Genomic DNA, 22,355 nt, shown 5'->3' with positions numbered 1-22,355 from the left:
TGGTAAAGTATTTAAACTATTTAAAAAAATTATTACATTAATACTAATCATAAAAAATAAGAACGCAAATACACGTATTTGGTTAAATTCAAAAGTTAATTAAAATTAAAAATGAAGTGTCACGAATAGGAAATGTATATACAAATATGTTAATACTGAAATTTCAAAGTTACAGTTCAGAATAGTGGGCAACGGAGTTTCATAACTATGGAAAATAATGTTATCTTAATATTTACAATGTGATGTGTTCCATCCGTGTTGCTCGGATTTTGCTGCCGTCTGGTTTCCGAATGATGACCGTGCAGTCTTTGGTCCACACGTTACGCAGTCCGTGGAGCTCCACTGCTGCACGAAGGATGCTCAGCCGGCAGGTCGTCAGATCTTCCCGGATGGTGACCCCACTCCCTTTAAGCTTCCTCTTATTATGAAACAGTCTGCTGCGATCTCTGTATGACACAAATTTAACTATTATCGGGCGAGGTTTCTGCCCCGCCTTCGGACCAACACGGTGGCTGCGCGAAATATCGGCTAACTGAATGTCAGCTCCTATTTTTCGTGCAACATCCAGTACAAGATGGTCAGTGTCTTCCCCTTCAGTCTCAGGCACACCAAACACTCGCAGATTGTCTCTCCTCTGGTACTGCTCGAGGTCATCAGTCCGAGAGATAATTTCTTCTTTAGACGATGTCCTTAGCTCCTCCAAGCTTTGCCTCAATTGTTCAATTTCACTGTCCTTTAAACTGAGTTGTTTTCTAAGTTCCTCATTCAAAGTCTTGAACTCGGACAGTGCCTCCTCCACTCTATTTAAAATTTTAGTTTCTATGCTGGCTGCAATCGCATCGGCTAGGACCTTCGCTACGTCCGGCTCCTGGAGTACGCGCCGAATGGTGTCCTCCACGCTAGGGTTGGCAGCACTTCCTCTGGGCTTGGATGCAGGCATGACGCTACTTCACAAAGCAATCAATAATTTAAAGATAATTATGAAACCGTAGCTTTTTCGTACGTGGTACTTAGCTATCAGTTAAACACGCTTTACACACGGAACACAAGCACAGTTTCAATGCACACTTCACTGTTTTACCCCTCCTATTTTTACTTTCTCCGGGAGCCTCACAACTCACGTGTTAGCCGCGCGCGAACATGCAGTAGGAGAGGTGGTGGCATATAATGCCTTATCACTAGGATGCATGCCAAAAAAATAGATTCAATTCCAAACCTCTCCACAGTGTTCATATGGAGTGAGGGCATATTACGCTGTTGATGGTGGTTAGTCCATCAGATGGAGGTGTTAAGCCTTGAGCAGACCCCTTGGTCTTATCCAACAGTAGTAGGCTTATGTGTTGACACTGGGTTTCACCCTCTATCTTATTAACATCATGATCATCCCGCACCCACATATGCAGGTCGCCCTTGGGCATCAGGTAGAAGGACTTGTACCAGGCGAACCGAAGATGTCCTCGGACATTTTCAGCACTAAAATCCATATGATGAATAAATAAAATAATGTGAAGGAGGTAGGTTTAACAATGATCATTTTCTTTTGAACATTTAATAATTCTTGATTTTTCTTTCACAGCTTTGTAAATGGGAAAGCTATTGTTATTGGTGTTAAGGAAAATAGCGTGGCAGCAGAGGATGTAAGTATTACTGTTACTGTATACGATTATCTGAGATGTTGGTGCTGTTTATAATGATGATAATACAAGGTGCATCTAAAAAGTTCGATGAATAAGACCATAACAAAAAGAAAACAGAAGTTACAAACAAGATACCTGTAGTCACCTTCAAAGTATTCTCCATTGGCCACAATACACTTTTGGCAAAGTGTACACAGCTATTGAAAACTGGCAGCGAAAGCATCTTTCGGAATTGATCGAAGTACTAATGTCACATGTCTTTGTACGTCCGGTATATCAGCACAATGTGTGCCTTTCAGAATTACCATTGAGGTGAGGAAACAAAAAGAAAACTGCAGATGCCAAATCAGGGTAGTGCGGGGGATATTTGAGAACAGTTATGTGACGCATAGCCAAGAAGTGCACAAACGGATCACGGTCTGTGGATGGTTGTTGTGAAGGAGACTCCTCTTTGCAGTCCTGTACAACTCTGGCCAAGGAAGCCGGATGTATAACAGCAACCGTTTTGAAACATTATCGTAGAATGTGGCATGGACAGTTTCAACATCCAGTACAAATTCTTGATGGATCATGCCATTGCTGTTGAAAAAGGTGATCAACTGTGTCTTGATCCTGAACTTTTGGAGGCGACTCTTTTTGGGATGGGGGGAACCCGCTTAACACTATTTCAATGATTGTTGCTTGGTCTCTAATTAAACTGGTAGCACCAGCTCTCATCACCTGTGCTGATAGTTTTCTGAAAAGGTGGATCTTTGTCACACATGTCAGTGAAATCTGCAGCAATTTCAATCCATGTTGCCTACTCCTCATCAGTCAATGTGCACAACACAAATGCAGAACAGATCTTCTGCTTACCCAAATCTTTGTGAATAATGGTGTTCTCACTGTCCTTGCTAATTCCTAATTCCTCTGATATCCCTCTCAGAGACAGCCACCAATTTGTGCCTGTTTCTGTCACACTTGCTCAATGTTTTCTACTCTTCTGCTTATTGACTGTCAACCCAGATGTGGTGCATCATCAAGAGTTTCCTGTCCATCCTGAAAGTGTTTGAACAAATCGTAAACACATTTTCTGCTTAAACACTTCTGTTCTGTACACTTGCACCAACATCACATGTGTCTCCATCGCTGTTGTTTTCTCAGTTTGTAACAAAACTTGGTGGTTATGTGTTGCTCCATTGCATTATGACACTAGTCTTCGCACACCCTACGTTTGATTGGCTGCAGCAGACTAACCTCTTTCCTCTCCATGTGTTCAACGCTTCACAGTGCTTCTTGAGATGTGTCTCTATTCACATGTGCATCCATGCCATTGTGAGATTGGTCCAGTCACCATACATTTTAGACACACCTTGTATTTAGATTAATGCATTCAGCGGTCATATTAATAGACATGATAATTTTTTGGGTTTTGCCATGGCAAGGAAATAAACATTAGGGATACTTTATGTTTTGCAAAGGTTTTGATCTGTGTCCTACATCTGCCCATGACTATGGCTTCTCTAATAATGATGGTTGGCTCTTGAAAATAATTTGACCGTTGGTATTGACCGGGAACGCCGCTACGAGAGAAGTCCGAAGTATGTTTGTTGAACTTCGCGCGAGATGGAAGGTAGGCAGCCTGCCGAACGCAGTGACGTACCCAGCGAGTAACGTGGCCGCCGTAAGCCAGCTATCCGCTACCATATATGGTAATGTTCCAGCTCATCCTCAAAAGTACATTTTGAGCTACTTTATCGCTATTTTGACACTGCCATCTTAAAAGCCTTTACAATGGACATCATCTGTTAAGATTTCAAGAAAATCCACCGAGTATTATAAAAGTTATAAGGGTAGATAGTACCCGAGTTCTAGACACTTCCATGCAAACGTGTATAAAAGGAGGACCACCCGACCTACGAATTCAGTGTCTGTCACTCCGCCGTCTCTGTGACACGGGTGACAAGAGAAGTATTGTGTGTGTCGAACTTCTAGTTGACAGTCTGCGAAATACAAGTATTTCGGTATTTTCTCTAAGTGTTGTATCAGGACTTTATCATATTCTTGAAGTGCCTGAATGGGACTTTGTTTTCTGCGAGCATCGTATTGGAACTTTGTCATATTGACACACTGGAACTTTGTTTTTTTTTTCATGTGTCGTGATTAGACTTTGATATTTTCTTAAAGTGCCATATAAGAACTCTGTTATTTTTCTGAAGCGTCTCATTGGAACTTAGTTATTTCGCCAAGTGTCGCGATAAGACTTTATTATTTTCTTAAGGTGACATACTGGAACATTGTCATCGGAACTTTATTTTCTTCGAGTGTCGTTTTGGGACTTTAATATTTTAACACCACGGAACTTTATTTTCTTCGAGTGTCGTGTTGGGACTTTAATATTTTGGCACATTGGAACTTTGTTATTTCTACACATTGGAACTTTGTTTTTTTTTTGAAGTGCCACATAGGGACTTACTTATTCGACGACGATTGAAAGGACTTTGAATTTTCACGAGTGTTGTGTACCGCATTGAACTTACATTTCGAAGTTATTCGAACTTGTATTTTTTTTAATCAATTTCTGGAACATTGAAACTTTCCGAGCGTGTAGGATGAACTTGTGCCCTACCAACATAAACTTACGTGTAAACGATGTGACTTGTTTTCTCAAGTGCCTCGTTGAATTTACTCCTTGTAAAGACTATGAAACTTAGGGGACATCCAACATTACGTTTAATCGTGAAATATGCAATACTTTCCAGGTGCTGCACAGGGACTTATGTTTTGATTCTTAAAGACTGTGACAATTCAGAATACGCATATCGCGTTCCCAGAAAGCCTAGAACTTTCCAGTATTTTGAGTGATCCATAATTTATGAAGTCAGACTTTTTCTTTCAAATATTATTTTCTTTAATGGCTATTCACTTCGCCTATTGACGGAACAGGACAGTTTCCGAGTGCTACTTATTCAGTTCATTGCCAATATGTTTTAAATCTTCAGAACTATGCATTTAGGACTGCAGTGACAGTAATCCTCTAGAACATTCTGACTTACAGTGAGCTTGCATTATGAACTTGCATTTCTACCAGTACTTGTTCTTCGAGTGATTATTCCAGAACGTTTTGATTTAATATCTAGAGTGCAGTAACCATAATTAAAAGGTCATATCTGTTCAGACAGTGCCCTGAATGTGTGGAGTGCCGTGCAGGAAATTCAAGTGTGAATTACGTCTCGAATCGAACCCAGGAACTGTGCCAATCTTTGAGACATTCCAGAACGTCGGGACATTCTAGAACGTCGAGACTTCCAGAATGTCGAGACATTTTCAGAACCTCCAGACATTCCAGAACTCCTCATCCGAGCAGGTGTGGTCCCTGCCCAGTCGATGTCCAGCACCATCCCAGGACTTGCAGGTACCAACCAGCCACGACACTTCCACGCTGCTGTACGAAGGTGATATAAACTTGCTTTTGATGATCAAAAAACTCAGTTTATCAAAAGAATCTCTCAAATTGATAACTATACCTCTCTCTGTACCAGCTCCAATGATAAAGCCACTCCCTGGGTTAAGAATCATGCTCGTTAATTTAATGTCAAGCGCCTTAAAGATATGAACACATTTTTACGGGTACAGTATATTGTAAATAATACTGTCAGTCATCACTAGATTGCTCACTATGCACTGTAACATTTTGAGTAGGAAGTAAATGATGCTATATTAACTCCAAGTAAGATACATTATATACACCTGAGAGTTTCAGAATAGCCTAATCAAAGACGATGGGGAGGATCAGGAGGAATTCAATAGGAAATAAAATGCAATGGAAAAAAGATATAGACACAGTATAAAATGGAGATGAAGGTAAAAAGAAAAGTAATTTAGAAGATGTCTGGACTGCAGGTGTAAGATGGAAATAATACAAAGAATATAGTAAAAAGAAGAAAGAACTAATTCAGAAATAGGTACACAAAAATGATGAACATGCCCTCCTGTCTGAGTGAAATATCTAGTAATGAGAAGAGTACAAATTTGGAAAAAGTGAATGAAGTAGTGACAGTAGAGGACAGGGAAGAGAACTACCTGCCCAAATCTTGTAACGACTGGCAACCACGTATTGCGTAACCAGTGACCCTGTTGAAATAATAATAATAATAATAATGATGATGATAATAATAATAATAATAGATATCGCATGCATCTCCTTCGCTGTTGTTTTCTCAATTTGTAACAAAACTTGATGGTTATGCGTTGCTCCATTGCACTATGACACAAGTCTTCGCACATACTACGTTCGACTGGCCAAGGTAGACTAACCTGCTTTAGCTTCATGTGTTCAACAATACGTGGTGCTTCTCGAGATGTGTCTCTATTCACATGTGCATTCATGCCACATGTGAATTATAATAATTATTATTATTCTTTAGCGTTTGTCCCACTTGGTGGCAGGGTCCACCGTGTGGATATTCGTTATCTCCATTTAATATGGTCTCGGGCCATGTCTGGATGTAGTCTTACAGCCTTCAGGTTGTTGTGCACTGTATCGGTCCATCGCTGTCTTGGTTGTCCCTTGGGTCTCTGTCCAGCGGCTTCCAATTTATACGCTGACTTTGCCAGTGTATTGTCTTCTGCACACAACACATGCCCAAACCAGCACAGACGGTTTTCCTGCATTTTCTTCTGGATCGGTGCAACGCCAAAACGTTTCCTAATATCATCGTTTGAAACATGATCCTGTCTAGTGATGCCAGCTGCCCACCTAAGCATCTTTGTCTCCATGATGCTTCTTAGCCGACGTTCTACCTCCTTTGTAGCTGGCCAACACTCAGTGCTGTAGAGAGCGACAGGATGGATAACAGTCCCGTAGATCTTAGATTTCAGATGGTCCTTCATCCGACAGTCGCAGGTGATGCCCGTTGTCATACGCCGCTTCAGCCAGACTGCATGTATCCTTGTGTTGACCTCATCAGTAAGTCAACCATCATCAGAAATTGTGGAGCCAATATATTTATATTTCTCTACTTGTGGTAGATCTTCACCATCAGCGTGGATGGTTCCACCTTCTCAAGGATCTAATATCATATATTCTGTCTTCTTTTTGTTGAGGCACAGCCGTATTGTGCTAGTCGGTTGTTCCACTTTTCTGTTTGGCGCTGGAGATCAAGTTTATTCTCAGCAGCTACATGCCATCATCAGCACAGAGAAGTGTCCATGGTATTGGCTTGTACAGGTCTGACGTAACAGTGTCCATCACAAGAATGGACAGCAGTGGTGATAAGGCAGAGACTTGATGGACTCCTTCAGTGATGCGGAAATCATCGGACGCTCCTGTGGCTTCTTGAACATAACCCCATGGTTCAACGTAGAGCATCTACACCCACTAAAAAAGGTGCTCTGGAATTCTGGTTCTCGTAGCACTAACCAGATTAGGTCATGTGGCACCCGATCAAAGGCCTTCCCAAGATCCAGAATGAGATGAAGTGGCTTATTCTTTTCACGGTGTTTCTCAACTAACATCCGTGCAGCATGGATTGCATCGGTTGTGCCACATTTTTTCACTAATCCAGTTTGGTTCATTCTAAGTTTGGCTATCTCGCAAATTCTTTTGTCGAGAATATGTTCGAAGACCTTCATCGCATGGCTCAGAAGTCTGATCGGCCGATAATTAGAACAATCGGCAGGACTTCCCTTCTTCTTGAAGATTGGTACGGTAATGCTCTGTCGCCAGTCTGATGATATTTGACTTTCTTTTTTGTGTTAGCCATACTGCCGTATCCCACCATTGAGAGCACCAGAATTCTGCCAGAAGATCATCGGGGCCGGTGTCTTTCCCTTCTTTCATCTCCTTCAGAACAGCCTGGATTTCATTGACATCAATTTCCTTCACTGGACCTTCAATAGCGGAGGTAGTTGGGATTGGTGGGTGGGGAAATTCTTCAGTTGAAAGTTTCTCAAAATAGCTACGCCAGCGTTCTTGCGCTTTCTTCCAGTCAACCAGCAGGTGACCTGTTTCAGCATTGATGCCGTAAAAACGTTGGATGTCTTCTGTTTTGCGATGACTCGATTTGAGTAGCCAGTAAGTGTGCCTCTTGCCTTCGCGCGTGTCAAGTTTTGCATATAGGTCTGCTTATTGGTTTGCTTTTGTTACGGCAATGACCTTCTTCACTTCACTATGGGCTGCTTTGTAGGCATTCCAACAAGATGGTGGATTTTCTGAAAGAAACTCATGTTACAGCTGTTTCTTCTTCCGCACTGCACCTTTAACATTGTCATTCCAAAGCCACATATCTTTGTCAATCCTTCGTCGTCCTGGTTTAGTTGTTCCAAGAATAGAGCGTGCAGCTTCTTAAACGGCGTCTTTCAGTTTAGTCCAGCTCCCTTCGACTGTGGTGATTGGTGGCACTGTAATTTTTGTAACAACGTCGCCCTCCTTCTCCTTGAAGCTCCACCATTTGATTCTTTTAGGTCCATTTCTAGGTAAGCATTCGGCTCTTGGCAACTTTATCCGTAGCTTACAGATGACTGGTTGATTTTGCATCACGGCGGTTTCATAAGGAACAACTTCTGTATCTAGAACATCTTTGAAATTCCGTTGTCTCACAAGGATGTAGTTATCTGAGTTGCGTTGGAGCCACTGAAGTACGTGATTAGATGAACCAGGTTTTCTTGATGACTAGATCATGAGTTTCTGCATAATCGAGAATTCGTTGGCCATTGTCGTTCTTCTCTCCATATTCATGTCCACCATGGGCAGTGTGGTCTTCTTTCCTCTGTCCGACGTGTCCATTCAGATTACCGGCAATGATAAGGTAGTCTTCTGGTGGCACTTCAGCATTCTTCTCATCAAATAGTTCCCAGAAGGCATCTTTGGTTTCCGCGTCTATGCCGGTTTGTGGAGCATAGGCGCTGAAAAAATGGAACGTAAAGTTGCACCTCAGATCAAATTTTGCTGATATAACAATGCCAACACCATTAGTTGTTCTTTGAGTTCCATTGTATATGAGTTTGTATCCACATCCAATGTCACATGACTTTTCTTCACTCCATCTTGTTTCCTGCACCGCACAGATGTCTATATGCCTTCTTTCAAGTGCTTTTGCCAATTCACTGCTTCGACCAGACATAGTCCCAATGTTCAGTGATGCTATACATAATGTGGGGGCTCGCTTGTTTAGCCATCGCCGCCTGTGCAACGGTAACCCTTGCATACTTTTCGCCCTGACTGGGCCCTGCCAATGCGCGTTGCTTTCAGCGGGGGATGCCCTAGCCATGGTTCTAATTCCATGGGACAACATTTCCATAAAAATTTGACGGTATGATTTTACGGCCGGCTTGTCACGGAGCCTGTCACCAAGCATTTTAGAGCTACTGCCAGCCGCTCCTGACCAAGAGAATAGATGCCTTTTGTAGTCACTCCTCTGGAGATCAAACACTACGCTCCTCTCTGCATTGACTCCCAGAAAGATAGAGTGCCTCATCTGCCAACTGCACTGTGCCGATGGTCTCCATCTCTGCTGAAGTTGCCACTAAGGACTTTGACACACTTCCATGACTGATGAAAGTTATTTCTAGAATGGCCCAAAGGCCACGAAAGTACAACCAAGATTGTGAGTCCTGGAGGCAGCTCTTCCTTTCTCTCCACCATTGGGAATCTGAAACTCCCCTTCCGCCTTTGCGACCGTTGACCAGGTTTCACCTTAGTTAGGGGCCCTTACAGGATACTGCCATCCGGAGCCAGATGGACCCAGGTTTTTTAACGAGGTGTTACTCCTCCCCCTCCTCCTTCCTCATCACTGACGAGATGAGGCCCCGGACTTGGGACTAGCAATGGTGGAGTTGTTGTTGTTGTTGTTGTTATTGTTATTATTATTATTGTTGTTGTTTCCAATGCTTCCCATATGATCAACGCTGACCTATTGTGTTTTGTTGGGTAAGAACTTGATCATCTTGGAAGATAACATCATGATGGTAGGGCGTGCTCAGCTGATACTTACTTCTCTGGCTGCTTGAGACACACATTACTTTTGTGTTAGTTGATTTGAGATGGACTGGTATGCAAATGTATACTTTGCTGCGAGTATAGCAAATTTTGTACACCCCAGAGTATGAAAGAGGTGGGGGGACACTGTTTGCCCTTGTTTTTATCTAAGATGGGATTTCTCATGGAAGTGACACAAACAAGGAACATAGTGCATAGTCGGCTGTAACTTGATCCGAGTATATATAACTTCTTCCTGCATACATTGACCAGTTCAACTCAGTTTATGGATGTGTTTACGATGACTAAACAGACCAAGACCGGCATAAGACATACGCCCACACAAATGACGCTGAATGGATAGAGGAGGGCAGGGTTGTAATTGACGGAGTTTTCTTGCTTGTCGCTTGGCCTCTTGATGTCTGCGGCATTCTCTTTCAAACAAGTTGACAGCGGTGGATGTAGTGTTCCGCCACAGTGAGCGGTCCACAGCACATTCTTCCCATGTCTGTATATCTATACCAGTTGTCTTCATGATGTGTTTCAGCTGGTCCTTAAAACGCTTAGGAGGGGTGCCATGAGGTCTACTGCCGGAGCAAAGTTCACCATAAAGAATTTGCCGGGAAGTCTGGTATCACCCATGCAGTGAACATCGCCTAACCATCTCAGTTGATGAGCGATGATTGTTGCCTCAGTGCTATTTAGCTGCGCTTTGTCGAGAAGTGCTGTGTTGGTTACATAGTCCTCCCACTTAATATTCAAGATCAATCTCATTTTCTGTTGGTGGAAGCGCTCAAGTTTTTTGATATCACGGTGATAAAGTGTCCAAGTTTCACAGTCATACAGCTGCGTGGAAATGACAACAGCTTTGTACACCATGAGTTTGGTATGCAGTTTTAGGTCATTATTCATGAAGACTCTATGCATTAACCGTCCGAATGCTGCGTGAGCAGCCCCAATTCTTGTATCAACGTCTTGTTCACAGGTAGACCGTTTAGACAAGATGCTTCCAAGATATGAAAAGTAGTCAACCTGTTCCAGTGTTGTGTCTAAGATGGAAATACTGAACTCAGGAAGTGTTAATCCTGGGGCAGGTTGTGCAAGTACCTTCATTTTTTTTTTGCATTAATGGCAAGACCAAAGTGATCACATGCAGTTTTAAAGCAGTTGATTGACTGTTGTAGTTCTGCAGGTTAACACCTGCATTTTTCATGGAGTTGTCTAGCACAGAAGATCAAATCATAGCAGGAGATCAATCATAGCGGGAGATGCGGTGTCATCAGCATGCTGCAGTTCTGTCACCCGGGTAACCAGAGTATGTCTTTGTGAGCAAAGTCTTGCCAGATTGAAAAGGCCTCCATCAAAACAAAATTTAATCTCCATGCCTAAGTTGTTTGCAGATGATTCATGCTGCATGGCAGCCATGTACAGTGCAAAGAGTGTAGGAGCAAGCACAGCCTTGTTTCAATCCATGAGAGATTGGGAACGAATCTGATACTGAGTTACCTTGAAGAACCTGTCCAGACATGCCATCATGAAGAGCTTGAATCAATTCCACATAATGTTCAGGACATCCAAAATATCTCATTACTTTCCACATAGCAGATCTTGGTACTGAATCAAAGGCTTTTTTCCAAATCATAGAAAACTAAATACAGAGGAGTTGTCTAGCACAGAAGATCATATCTGTTGTGCCTCTGGAGGTTCGGAAACCACATTGAGACTCAGGAAAAATCCTCTCTGAGATAATTTGGAGCCAGTTTAATAGGATTCTTGTGAGAACTTTATCTGCAATTGACAAAAGTGATATACCATGGTAGTTCCCACATACACTACGATCGCCTTTCCTGAACATAGTGATGATCATCAGGCACTTCTCAAGTTTCCAAAATCAAGAGGATGAGCGTGAAAAGTCTAGTCTTCAAGGATATACCTCCATTTTGTATCAGTTCCAGAGGGATGTTATCAGGACCAGGAGCCTTTCTCGGTTTTAGTTGATTGAGTGCTTTGGTGAAGTCTCTGTTAGTAGGTGGAACTGTCATCCATGGTTGTTGGAGCTGCTGAGGGACATTACGAAGAAAGTCCTCAGCAGCATTGGAGACATGATTTAGAAGTGAAGAGAAATGTTCCTTCCAACGCTCTAAAATTTCTCCATTATCAGTTACAATGATTGAGTTGTCAACAGTCTTCAGTGACCCCCATGAAGATCGAATTGGACCGTATATCTCCTTTATGCCAGCATAGAAGTTTTGCAGGTCACGGGCATCAGATAGTCTTTGCAGTTCTTCAGCTTTTTGTTGCCACCAGTTATTCTTAATTTCCCTAATTCGTGCCTGACATTTTCCTTTAAGTTCCAAGAAATGTGATTTCTTCACATTGGAAGACAGATCTTGAAGATAGGATAGGTGGGCTTCCTGTTTGGCATTGATCAGACATTTAATTTCTTCATTATTTTCATCCTGTCTTTTTCCCCTCACAAAACCAATTTTTTCCTCAGCTGACTCAGTGATGGCCTTTGAAGCATGGCCCATTCCTGATTTGTACTATCACTGCTAACTGGATGTTTTTATTTGAGATTGCATTTCTTTAATCTGTAGCAATGGACTCAATTTGAAGTTTAGAAGTATCAAATTTCTTTCTGGGCAGGTTGTGGATGGATCTTCTTGGTTTGCGACCAGCAAAAAAGAGCTTATGATCTGTCCAGCAGTCATCTACATTTCTTGCTGTCCTTGTAACACGGACATCTTTTTTAAATCATTGCCTGGTGAGGATATAATCAAGGATGTGCCAGTGGTTTGAGTGAGGATGCATCCAAGTGGTCTTGTAGCGATTAGGCAGGCGGAACTGAGTATTAGTAATGAAGAGTTCATGTTCAGCACATAAATCAAGGAGCAGTAGACCATTGGCATTACAGTTGCCAAGTCCATGTTTTCCCATTACATTGGCCCATAAGTGGTGATCTTTACCAACTCTGGCATTGAAATCGCCAAGTAGTAAGAGTTTATCTCTTGGTGGTACTTTGGTGATGGTCGTGCTCAGCAGGTTGTAGAATTGGTCTTTAGCTTCTACATCAGCATCCAAGGTGTGAGCATATGCAGAGATGAGTGTCATAGATTTGGCTCCAGAGAGTGGGATTTGGAGAGTCATAATTCTTTCACTGACTGCGGTTGGAGTTAGCTGATAATCATTCATCAGTGTGGTCTTCACAGTGAATCCCGCACCATGAATGAGGTATTCTCCCTCATCTTTTCCCTTCCAGAAGATTGTGTAGCCTGAGCTGAACTCTGTAAGTTTACCTTCGCTGGATAGTCTGGTTTCACTTAAGGCAGCAATATCAATGTTCATTCGTCCAAGCTCATGGGTGACAAGCGCTGTTCTTCTCTCAGGTCTGTTATTGTCTTTCAAATCAAGTAGGGTTCGAGCATTCCAGGTTCCTATAATCAAAGTTGTGGTAATCTTCGTGTTTCGACCGCATAATAGGTGACCCACTGGGTGCGCCCTCCCAGCCAGCTGAGAGTGTGACTACCGATGTTTAGCCCACGTTTTCTAGGGCCTTCCCCATTCAGGGTGGGCAGCAGTGATCTTAAATAGGCCTGCCCAAACACAGATGCAGGACCGAAATCCTGAGTAGTCACGGGGTCTCAGAAAGACGACCATCACACATCTGCTGCCAACGTGCAGGTCCGAACTAGAGGCTTCCGGTTTCACCCGAAAACCTGCCTCCACCATACTTATCCCATCGCCATTGGACTTGAGTTAAAGGGAGTGACAGCAGGAAAAAGTGCCATATGCAGGATTTTGTTTAAGGTGGATCGCAGCCTGCAAGGAAGTGACCCACACACTATGATCCCGGAACTATACCCTGCGGCACAAATGAAATGCGACATGCAGGTTCTGGTACCACTACTGCAACGGACTGCCACAGGCTCGAAATACCATTGAGTTGCGCTTTCACAGCCAGTCCGTCTGGCATGACCTCATCCGCCTCCACGACCGATGAGAACCACAAAAAGGAGGTTCCTGTGTCCATTTTGCCGTTGGGCCAAAGACACAGATGATGGGTTTCAGTGTCATTTCCTACACTGAGGGGACCATCACCGCACCCAAAATGGCTCATCCGCCCGAAGCTGTTGGCCCCTATGGGGAGTCGAGTTATTTACCGCCGCTCGACACTCGGCGTTAGCTGTTTTTACAGCTGGTTGCCAAGCCGGTGCGTTGATAATAATGTGTGAATAGTATAAGGTTGAATGAGGATAGACGATGGTATAGTTTTAAGATGTATCAACTTTGCAAAAGTTGTCAAGTGACTTTTAAGTTCCAGCCATCGTTATTAGAGAAGATGTAGTCATGGCCAGACAAGCTTCTCATTCTTCATTACTGCTAATTTACTTATAATGGCATGAATCTTGAAGTTGAATTGAAGACTGTGGTTTTGCTATTATACCTGTAAGTTGTGTTTCACTATCTACTCATGAGACTGTAATTTCAAAACTCTGGATTCTGGACAAATTGACTTCACATGGGGCCTTGTTCTTATGTTAGAAGCGTTCATGATATAGCTGTAAAAGATTGGTTATACCGGGCTGAGTGGCTCAGACGGTTGAGGCGCTGGCCTTCTGACCCCAACTTGGCAGGTTCAATCCTGGCTCAGTTGGGTGGTATATGAAGATACATCAGCCTCATGTCGGTAGATTTACTGGCACATAAAAGAATTCCTGTGGAACTAAATTCTGGCACCTTGGCATCTAGAAAACCATAAATGTAGTTAGTAGGACGTATATCTGATAACATTATTATTTACGTACCTAGTTATATAAAAAAATAAATGTAAAATATATCCTCATTCTTCACTACTGCCAATTTACTTATTATGGCATGAATCTTGAAGTTGAATTGAAGACTCTGGTTTTGCTATTATGTCTGTAAGTTGTCTTTCACTATCTTCTCATGAGAATGTAATTTCAAAACTCTGGTTTCTGGACGAATTGACTTCTTCTTATGTCAGAAGCGTTCATGATATAGCTGCAAGAGATTGTCTTTACATGTGACATCAACTTTTTTTTTTTTTTTTTTGCTAGTGGCTTTACGTTGCACCGACACAGATAGGTCTTATGGCGACGAAGGGATAGGAAATGCCTAGGAGTTGGAAGGAAGCAGCCATGGCCTTAATTAAGATACAGCCCCAGCATTTGCCTGGTGTGAAAATGGGAAACCACGAAAAAACATCCTCAGGGCTGCCAATAGTGGGATTCGAACCCGCTATCTCCCGGATGCAAGCTCACAGCCGCGCGCCCCTAACCGCATGGCAAACTTGCCCAGTATCATTAACTTCATTGAGTGAATCGTGTTCTTTTCTCTCAAGGTCAACTTAAAAAGTCCTCCAAAATGATCATTAATCCTTATCTGATGTCTTGATCAATTTTGAAGTTGGGAATTTCTGCAATCAATATAAATTCAGTTCTTGCATATCTACTTTGTGCTGCAAGAACATAGAATAGATTCTTCTTGCAACTTCACCCTAAGGACACCATCCCCATTTATTGCTTCATGTATGAACAGCCGAACAGTCATATTTCTTTTTTGTGCTCCCTAATGTTCTCATTCTCAACTTTTGACTTCATAATTCTTCATTTTACTGAATCATCTTCCTCTTTTGTTTATGAAGGTCCTGATCTTGAAATTTAGCACTCAAACCACATTGAAACATTGTTCGTTATCTTAGTTCAATTGTCCTTCCAGATAAGAAAAATATAGAGTCAAGTTGGCTATGTGGTTTGGGACACTTTGCTGCGAATTTGCGTATGGGAGATGGTGGGTTCGAACCCCCACTGTTGGCTGCCCTGAAGAGGGTTTTATGTGGTTTCCTTTTCTCACACCAGGTAAATAGTCCGGCTCCATGGCTAAATGGTTAGCGTGCTGGCCTTTGGTCACAGGGGTCCCGGGTTCGCTTCCCGGCAGGGTTAGGAATTTTAACCATAACTGGTTAATTCCCCTGGCACGGGGACTGGATGTATGTGTCGTCTTCATAATTATTTCACCCTCATCACGACACGCAGATCGCCTACGGGCATCAAATTAAAAGACCTGCAACTGGCGTGCCGAAGTCCTCGGACACATCCCGGCACTAAAAGCCATACACCATTTCATTTTACCAGGTAAATACTGGTGCTATACCTTTGTTAAGTCCACAATCGCTTCCTTGCCAGTCCTAACTCTTTCCTATCCCACCATCAAAGTAAAACCTGTCTGTGTCAGTGCAACTTAAAACAAGTAGCAAAATGAGGTAATAATGATTTTATGCGGTTGTTGCTAGCAGGAATGTTGGGGACAAGACTGACACCCTGCCCTCGAGTCAACTGTTCATGATTAAAATATCATAATCTGACAGAGAATCAGAGGTTGCGACACTAACTAGTTAGCCAGATGGTTGTCAGTGATTTTTACATTGATATCTGTTTTTGAGCATTTCCTGTCTTTGTGTATGACTTTAGTCCCGTAATGTTACTTTTGTATTGTATTTTGTCACAATACCTGTTTGTAATGTTACTTCCCTCTTGTTTTAGCACAAGATTCAAATCGGTGATATTCTAGATGAACTGAATGGCGTTCACATTACAACAAGCACTCGGAACAAACTATCCAAAATCATGAAGAAGGCTGCCAATCAGCCAGTTATGACAAATATCATCAAAGTGAGGATAAGTCACTTAACAAATTCTTTAATGTAAGGCAACAGTAAAAACTAAAATCTTCGTTGTGTCAATGATTTGTTAATTAATGAAGGGTGCTATAAGATAAGTTCTTTATAAAATCATTTAAAAATATCTATTTTAAGTGTCCTAACCATGTTGCAAGTTTGCTGGCAGGTAATTATTCATTTATGTAACAGATGGAGATGATAATTGTTATGCATAACTTGCTCTAGGCAGGATTTCATACTTGTTGACAAGAATCTTAATGGAACGTTCATCATAGAACATAATGGGTCTTAAAGAATTTGTGTGATCGTAGAACATAATGGGTCTTAATTTGTGCGAAGTACTACATTTCACAACCGCTCATAGCCCCTGATACAGTGGATGGAAGTTGGGTCAGGAGGCACCTATCAAACATCAAATGACTTATAAATCAAACACTGGACTTTGAAATACAACCACATAATAGTGCTTACTACTGGCTATTAGAGATTGGTGCTGCCGTTATGAAGCAGATCATCTAATAAGGTTGCAAAGGGATTGCTTCTTATGTTGATGTGACATTACTGTTCAGTCTTACAATTAAAGAAGGATAAAAATTAACTGATAGCACTATTTGTTCTTTCTCTTTCCATTTCATTAGCTATTGGGATTTCTCTCTAATGTAGTTATTTATCATCATCATCGACCATCTCCATTTGCCCTAGTGTGGTGTACGAGCCCCCTATCATTGTCTGTCCATGAACCACTGTTCTCTCGTAACCTTCTCCCAATCTTGTCCTCTTTCCTCGACACCTTTCTTTACTAGATTGGTCTATTTTTTTTCTGGGTCTGCCTAGCCCACTGGTCTTTTTTCTTTTACTTCTCTTTCATATTCCCTTCTTGTAGTCCTGCTTGCACTTATCCTGTTTACCTGGCCAAACCACGTCAGACCGGGCGAGTTGGCCGTGTGCGTAGAGGCGCGCGGCTGTGAGCTTGCATCCGGGAGATAGTAGGTTCGAATCCCACTATCGGCAGCCCTGAAAATGGTTTTCCGTGGTTTCCCATTTTCACACCAGGCAAATGCTGGGGCTGTACCTTAATTAAGGCCACGGCCGCTTCCTTCCAACTCCTAAGCCTTTCCTATCCCATCGTCGCCATAAGACCTATCTGTGTCGATGCGACGTAAAGCCCCTAGCAAAAAAAAAAAAAAAAAACACTTCAGTCATGCCTTCTTGATCCCTTCTAGTAGGGAGTCTCCTATTCCCACCTCCTCTCAGACTTTTTTGTTCCTGATCTTGTTCTCCCTGTTCTTCTATATCGTGGTGCGTAGGAACTTCATTTTTGTAGCTTGGAGTTTTGAGTTATCTCGTTAATGTGGTAGTTTCCAGGCCATACGTGAGGATGGATGTATAATAGGATTTATATAATATCATCTTAGCTTTCAGTAGTACTTGTTTATCCCACAATAGTTGTACCTGGTGGTAAAATTGAGTTGCCTTGCTAATTATTAATTGCGAGTTATTATGGTCAAATATCATGAGAAGTCTAGTAGAAACATACCGTTGCTTGGATCTTTTTCTTTCAGTGTAATTCCATGATTCTTATATTTTCTGCACATTCGTTTAACAGTGGAAGATGGAAACGTGGCTACGATCCAGACAATATTTTTGTCAGTAATATGATCTCCGAACAAACTATAAAATATGTTGAAGACCCAATTCCAGGCACACAACACAGAGCTATCACTTTGTGTATAAGAGCAGTCGTTCAGCCGGATCCAGTACTGCTAAAAAGACACTTCAACTTCAAAAGAGCGCAGTGGGACTAGTTTGCTGTATGGACAGTTAAATCATTAAATTCCGACCAGAAGTGAAGTCATACGAATTATTCATAAAACTGACCCAGAAAGTATCTTGCAAACACATTTCAAGAGGATGCTGCACTAACTACTTAGCTGGACTCGCTCATAACTCAAAACTTGCCCTTGAAAGATACCAGGGGTCGATGACCTAGATGTTAGGCCCCTTTAAACACCAAGCTGCTGCTTCATCATCATCATCATCATCATCATCATCATCAAAGATACCAGCGATTGTTCGAGAATGATCCTTTCTCAGAAGAAACAATGGAAGCAAGTGATAAGTTGCTTAGTGCTTTAACCACCTCAAGACAAGAGAGATGGTGCTCTCTAATAGAAAATCTGGATATGAAACAAAATAGCCAATATGCATAGAAAATGGTTAAGAAATTTAGCAATGATCCAACTTCACCTCAGATACTTAAGAGTGAAGTTATACCCAGTTAGGCTGCTCATCAACTACTATTTTTTTATTATTATTATTATAATTATTATTATTGTTTTCCTCTGGATCTACAGTATTTCCTACCTTAGTGATCCTTAATGGAGAGAAATATCATTGCCCAACCTAGGCGAACATTTTCGACTATATAATGCTATTACGCCTTGGCAGTAGTCGAAACATTTGGAAGAAACGAGAGGAGTGGACCACGGCATAATAGCCCGGAAGATTTTTATTATATTGACACCGGCCGTGAAAGCCTTCATACTTTAATCTTCGACTATACTCTAGATAAAAATAATAATGGAATAGTGGGCCCTCCCCACAGTGATCATTGTTCAAGGGATTGTGTTATTCACCCTCTATTTGACTATTACAGAAATTCACGAGGCTGCTTGCGAATATGGTAGGGGATTGGTATAGAGAGGTAATTGCTCCCCCTGCAGTGCAAACTGCTGGCTGGAGCCTGAAGAATTGCCAAAAATTTGTGAGGCTACTCACGTAGGTGTTAGAAAATTTTGTATAAAGGGCTAATTGCTCCCCCTGGCAGTGCTGGCTGGGGCCTGAAGATTGACAAAAGAATAGCTGTAGAATGGTTAGTAGGACCTCCCCGCCTTGATCACTGTGCGGTGGAGATTGATGAATATCATATTACTGGCGGTTGCCATAAGTTGCGGGGCTACCCGCGATAATAGAAATGGCAAGTCAGCACAAGGAAGTTTAGCGACCTCCTCCTCTCTTCTGGCTGAATCATGCAAACCTGCACATTCCGTAGATACTACCTCACACACTCGCTGACCTACTACCAGTTCGCTGAATCAGCCAAGGCATTACATAAACCTGCTGCAATAGTGTGCTGTACATTATACATGTAATAAATAACAATATTTAATTTGCTTTTCCCAATTGTAACCACTATGACTATCCATCATCAGCCGAAATAACTTCACCTCATCACTACCTCTCTTAACAATCAAACGTTTCACATATTTACAGATCCAAACAGACTACACTTTTCAATTTATCATCCAACTCGTCAACTAGTTTCTCTTCCATTCAGAGTGCTCTTAGCCAAATTCCACACTTAAATTCCAATCACATATCCATCATACCATCTCTATAAAACAATCTCTCTTTTCACCACACCACCGAATCAGCTGATGACAAATAACAAATCCTCAACGGCCAACCACATCCTCACTTCCTCTCTTATCACTCAAACATCTTTGGCCTATATATACAAAACACTAGACAAAACAAATACAAATACCTCTTGTTGAACATCATTCCATTCATAATCACGTTCATCTCCTTGAGCATAACTATCCAACATCGGTCAAAATAACTCCACCTCATCACTACCTCTCTTGTCAATCAAACTTCCTTAAATTCCAAACACATAACCATCAATTGTTACCGTACCATCTCTATAAAACAGCCACTCTTTTCTCCGCCATACCATCAAGCCTACCTCTTACAGATAACCTACCTCACTACCTCTTTTATCAATCAGACATCTTTGGTCTATATATACAAAACACTAAACACTTCATATACAATTACTCTTACCGTATCAATCAAACATCTTTGGTCTATATATACAGAATACAAGACAATTCAAATACAGTTACCTAATACCATCACTCTTTTCTCCACCATACCACCAAGTCTACTTAATACCAACACTCTCTCTTTTTTTTAATAACAATTAAATGGTTACCTCCCTCTTAATTCACATACAATTAACACACTTACCATGAACCCTTTTATCTCAAATACAAATATCACTCTACAACATTAACCCTACATTATTTACTATCTTTCTCCATCCTCTATCATTTACTGACTCTCTTTACGTAACTTTCTACTTCTTGTTAATACACCCTCCTTATTGTCTTTCTTTCCCCACAGTTCTTTTAAACTCATGCTTCTTCCCTTACTTAAAGCCCCCCCCCCCCCTTTGCTAGGTGTCTTGTTTATCTCATTCTGTCTTTCGAGGCGCTGCGTCGATTCTCTCACAACATTTATTGTCTCTTTTGTTGACTCCTCGAGTCTCTCTAACAGAGATCGGACCGGAAATGCCACTATATACTCTATACTAGAACCACTCGTCACACCACCTCCTATTGCCCTCTCTTTCAAGCCAACCCCGTCTTCTTCAGGTCTGCTCTCTGATGCCCATCCTTTTTCCACCTGCACTTCCTCATCTGCACTTGTTTTGTCCTTATTTAAAACTTCCTCCATAGACAGAAATTTCGCCACTCCCCACTTTCGAGTCCATTTTCCATTGGACACCACCAGTACTTGGCCCCTAATATGAGCTCTCAACCCTTGCAGTCTTGCCCTAATCATATGTTTCTTCAAAATTTTGAAATTTTTATTCTCGTCTCTACCCCAGTCTCTCTTAATCCACATTTTTTCTTCCCTAGGTTTCCGGCATTTCTGATTACTATATCTGCCATCAGTGAGGATGGCAATGTGGCCTTTATAGGTCTGCACCCCCTCAGCCTTCCTATCCGCTTCACGTCATCTATATCAACCTTACTGAAGTTGATTTTCATTTTTTGTTGTTTTACATCTACCACCTTGTATATTATGTCCACTTAGACTCTATCTTCTCTTCTTGTACTCCATAAATAAAAATGGCTTCCTTCATGCTTTCATGTCTGTGGGCTTCAACTTCTTTCTTCATATTTTCCACCTCCTCTTCCATGTTTTTTATTTTCTCCTTTAGAAAAACTACCTCTTTCTCACTGATTTCCATTTTGCCTTTGACTTCATTAGTGTTTTCCTGGATCCACCGTCTCGTCCTTTCATGCTCCTTGACTTGCTCTTGTATCATCCATTGTAACTGCTCAAACAGACAGAGTTCCTCTATAACCTCCTTAACCACTTTCCTTATTACTTCAACGTCCTCCCAATTCATGTTGCCACTGCTCTGCGGGCCTGGATTTACTTACACCCCCCCAATAACCAGCAGGACAGTGACCACCGCTACCACCATCAGCATCTCACCTTTTAATCTCATCCCTAATCTAGCTTCCTTACTTTTGGCTGGTTTGTTCTTGCTTCCCTGTCATCTACCTATAATGGCCCTATATTGTTGAACGTTGATCATCATCTTTGAAACATTTGGTTTGCTCTGACCGCTCCTCACACCTACTCCGCTCACCCGGCACACTCCGCACAACACGTCTGTTCTCTTCGCTCACTTTTGTTAGACTGCATCAACTACTAATTAATGGTAAAAGTACCAGGCGGATTAAAAGACTGGAGTTTCAACGTAAACTTGATAAAAACTTCTCACTTGACACTCCCTTTTCAGTGGCTGAACTGCAAGAAGCTATTCACCACATGAAGAATAATAAGGCATCTGGGGTGGATGAGTTGAGAATAGAACAAATAAAACATTTTGGGCCTGAAGCATTGAAATAGATCCTCAACTTCATGAATAACTGCATCACCACGTGCCAGATTCCAAGGATTGGAGGAAAGCTCATGTTGTAGCTATTTTAAAGCCTGGCAGGGAGCCAAATGAACCTAAGAACTTCCGACCTGTTTCTCTGTTGTGTCATCTTTTCAAAATCCTTGAGCGAATGGTGCTGAACCGTATTTCACTTCTTGTAGATGAAGCTCTCGTACCTGAACAAGCAGGATTTAGGCCTGGAAGATCATGCTGTGGACAAGTTCTCAATCTGACACAGCATATAGAGGATGGCTTCAAGTGGGGATAAGTGACTGGTGTTGCCTTCATAGACCTTAGCGCAGCTTATGATACCATTAA

General features: G+C 41.9%; 1 protein-coding gene across 8 annotated transcripts in view; it reads left to right on the top strand.

The window, feature by feature from the left end:
• LOC136876359 (arylsulfatase G) overlaps nucleotides 1–22,355 on the top strand; it is a 387,207-nt gene that overhangs the window by 99,506 nt on the left and 265,346 nt on the right. For all 8 annotated transcript variants that reach the window (XM_068228394.1, XM_068228393.1, XM_067150243.2 and 5 more), the window contains exons 5-6: nucleotides 1,577–1,637; nucleotides 16,158–16,286. In XM_068228394.1, the coding sequence (XP_068084495.1) occupies nucleotides 1,577–1,637; nucleotides 16,158–16,286 (190 nt within the window). The remainder of the gene's footprint in view (nucleotides 1–1,576; nucleotides 1,638–16,157; nucleotides 16,287–22,355) is intronic.

Source organism: Anabrus simplex, chromosome 6 (assembly GCF_040414725.1).
Source record: "Anabrus simplex isolate iqAnaSimp1 chromosome 6, ASM4041472v1, whole genome shotgun sequence".
In the NCBI taxonomy this organism is placed as follows: Eukaryota; Metazoa; Arthropoda; class Insecta; order Orthoptera; family Tettigoniidae; genus Anabrus; species Anabrus simplex.
Note: the sequence above shows the minus strand (reverse complement) of the source record. Positions and strands in the feature narration are given on the sequence as shown.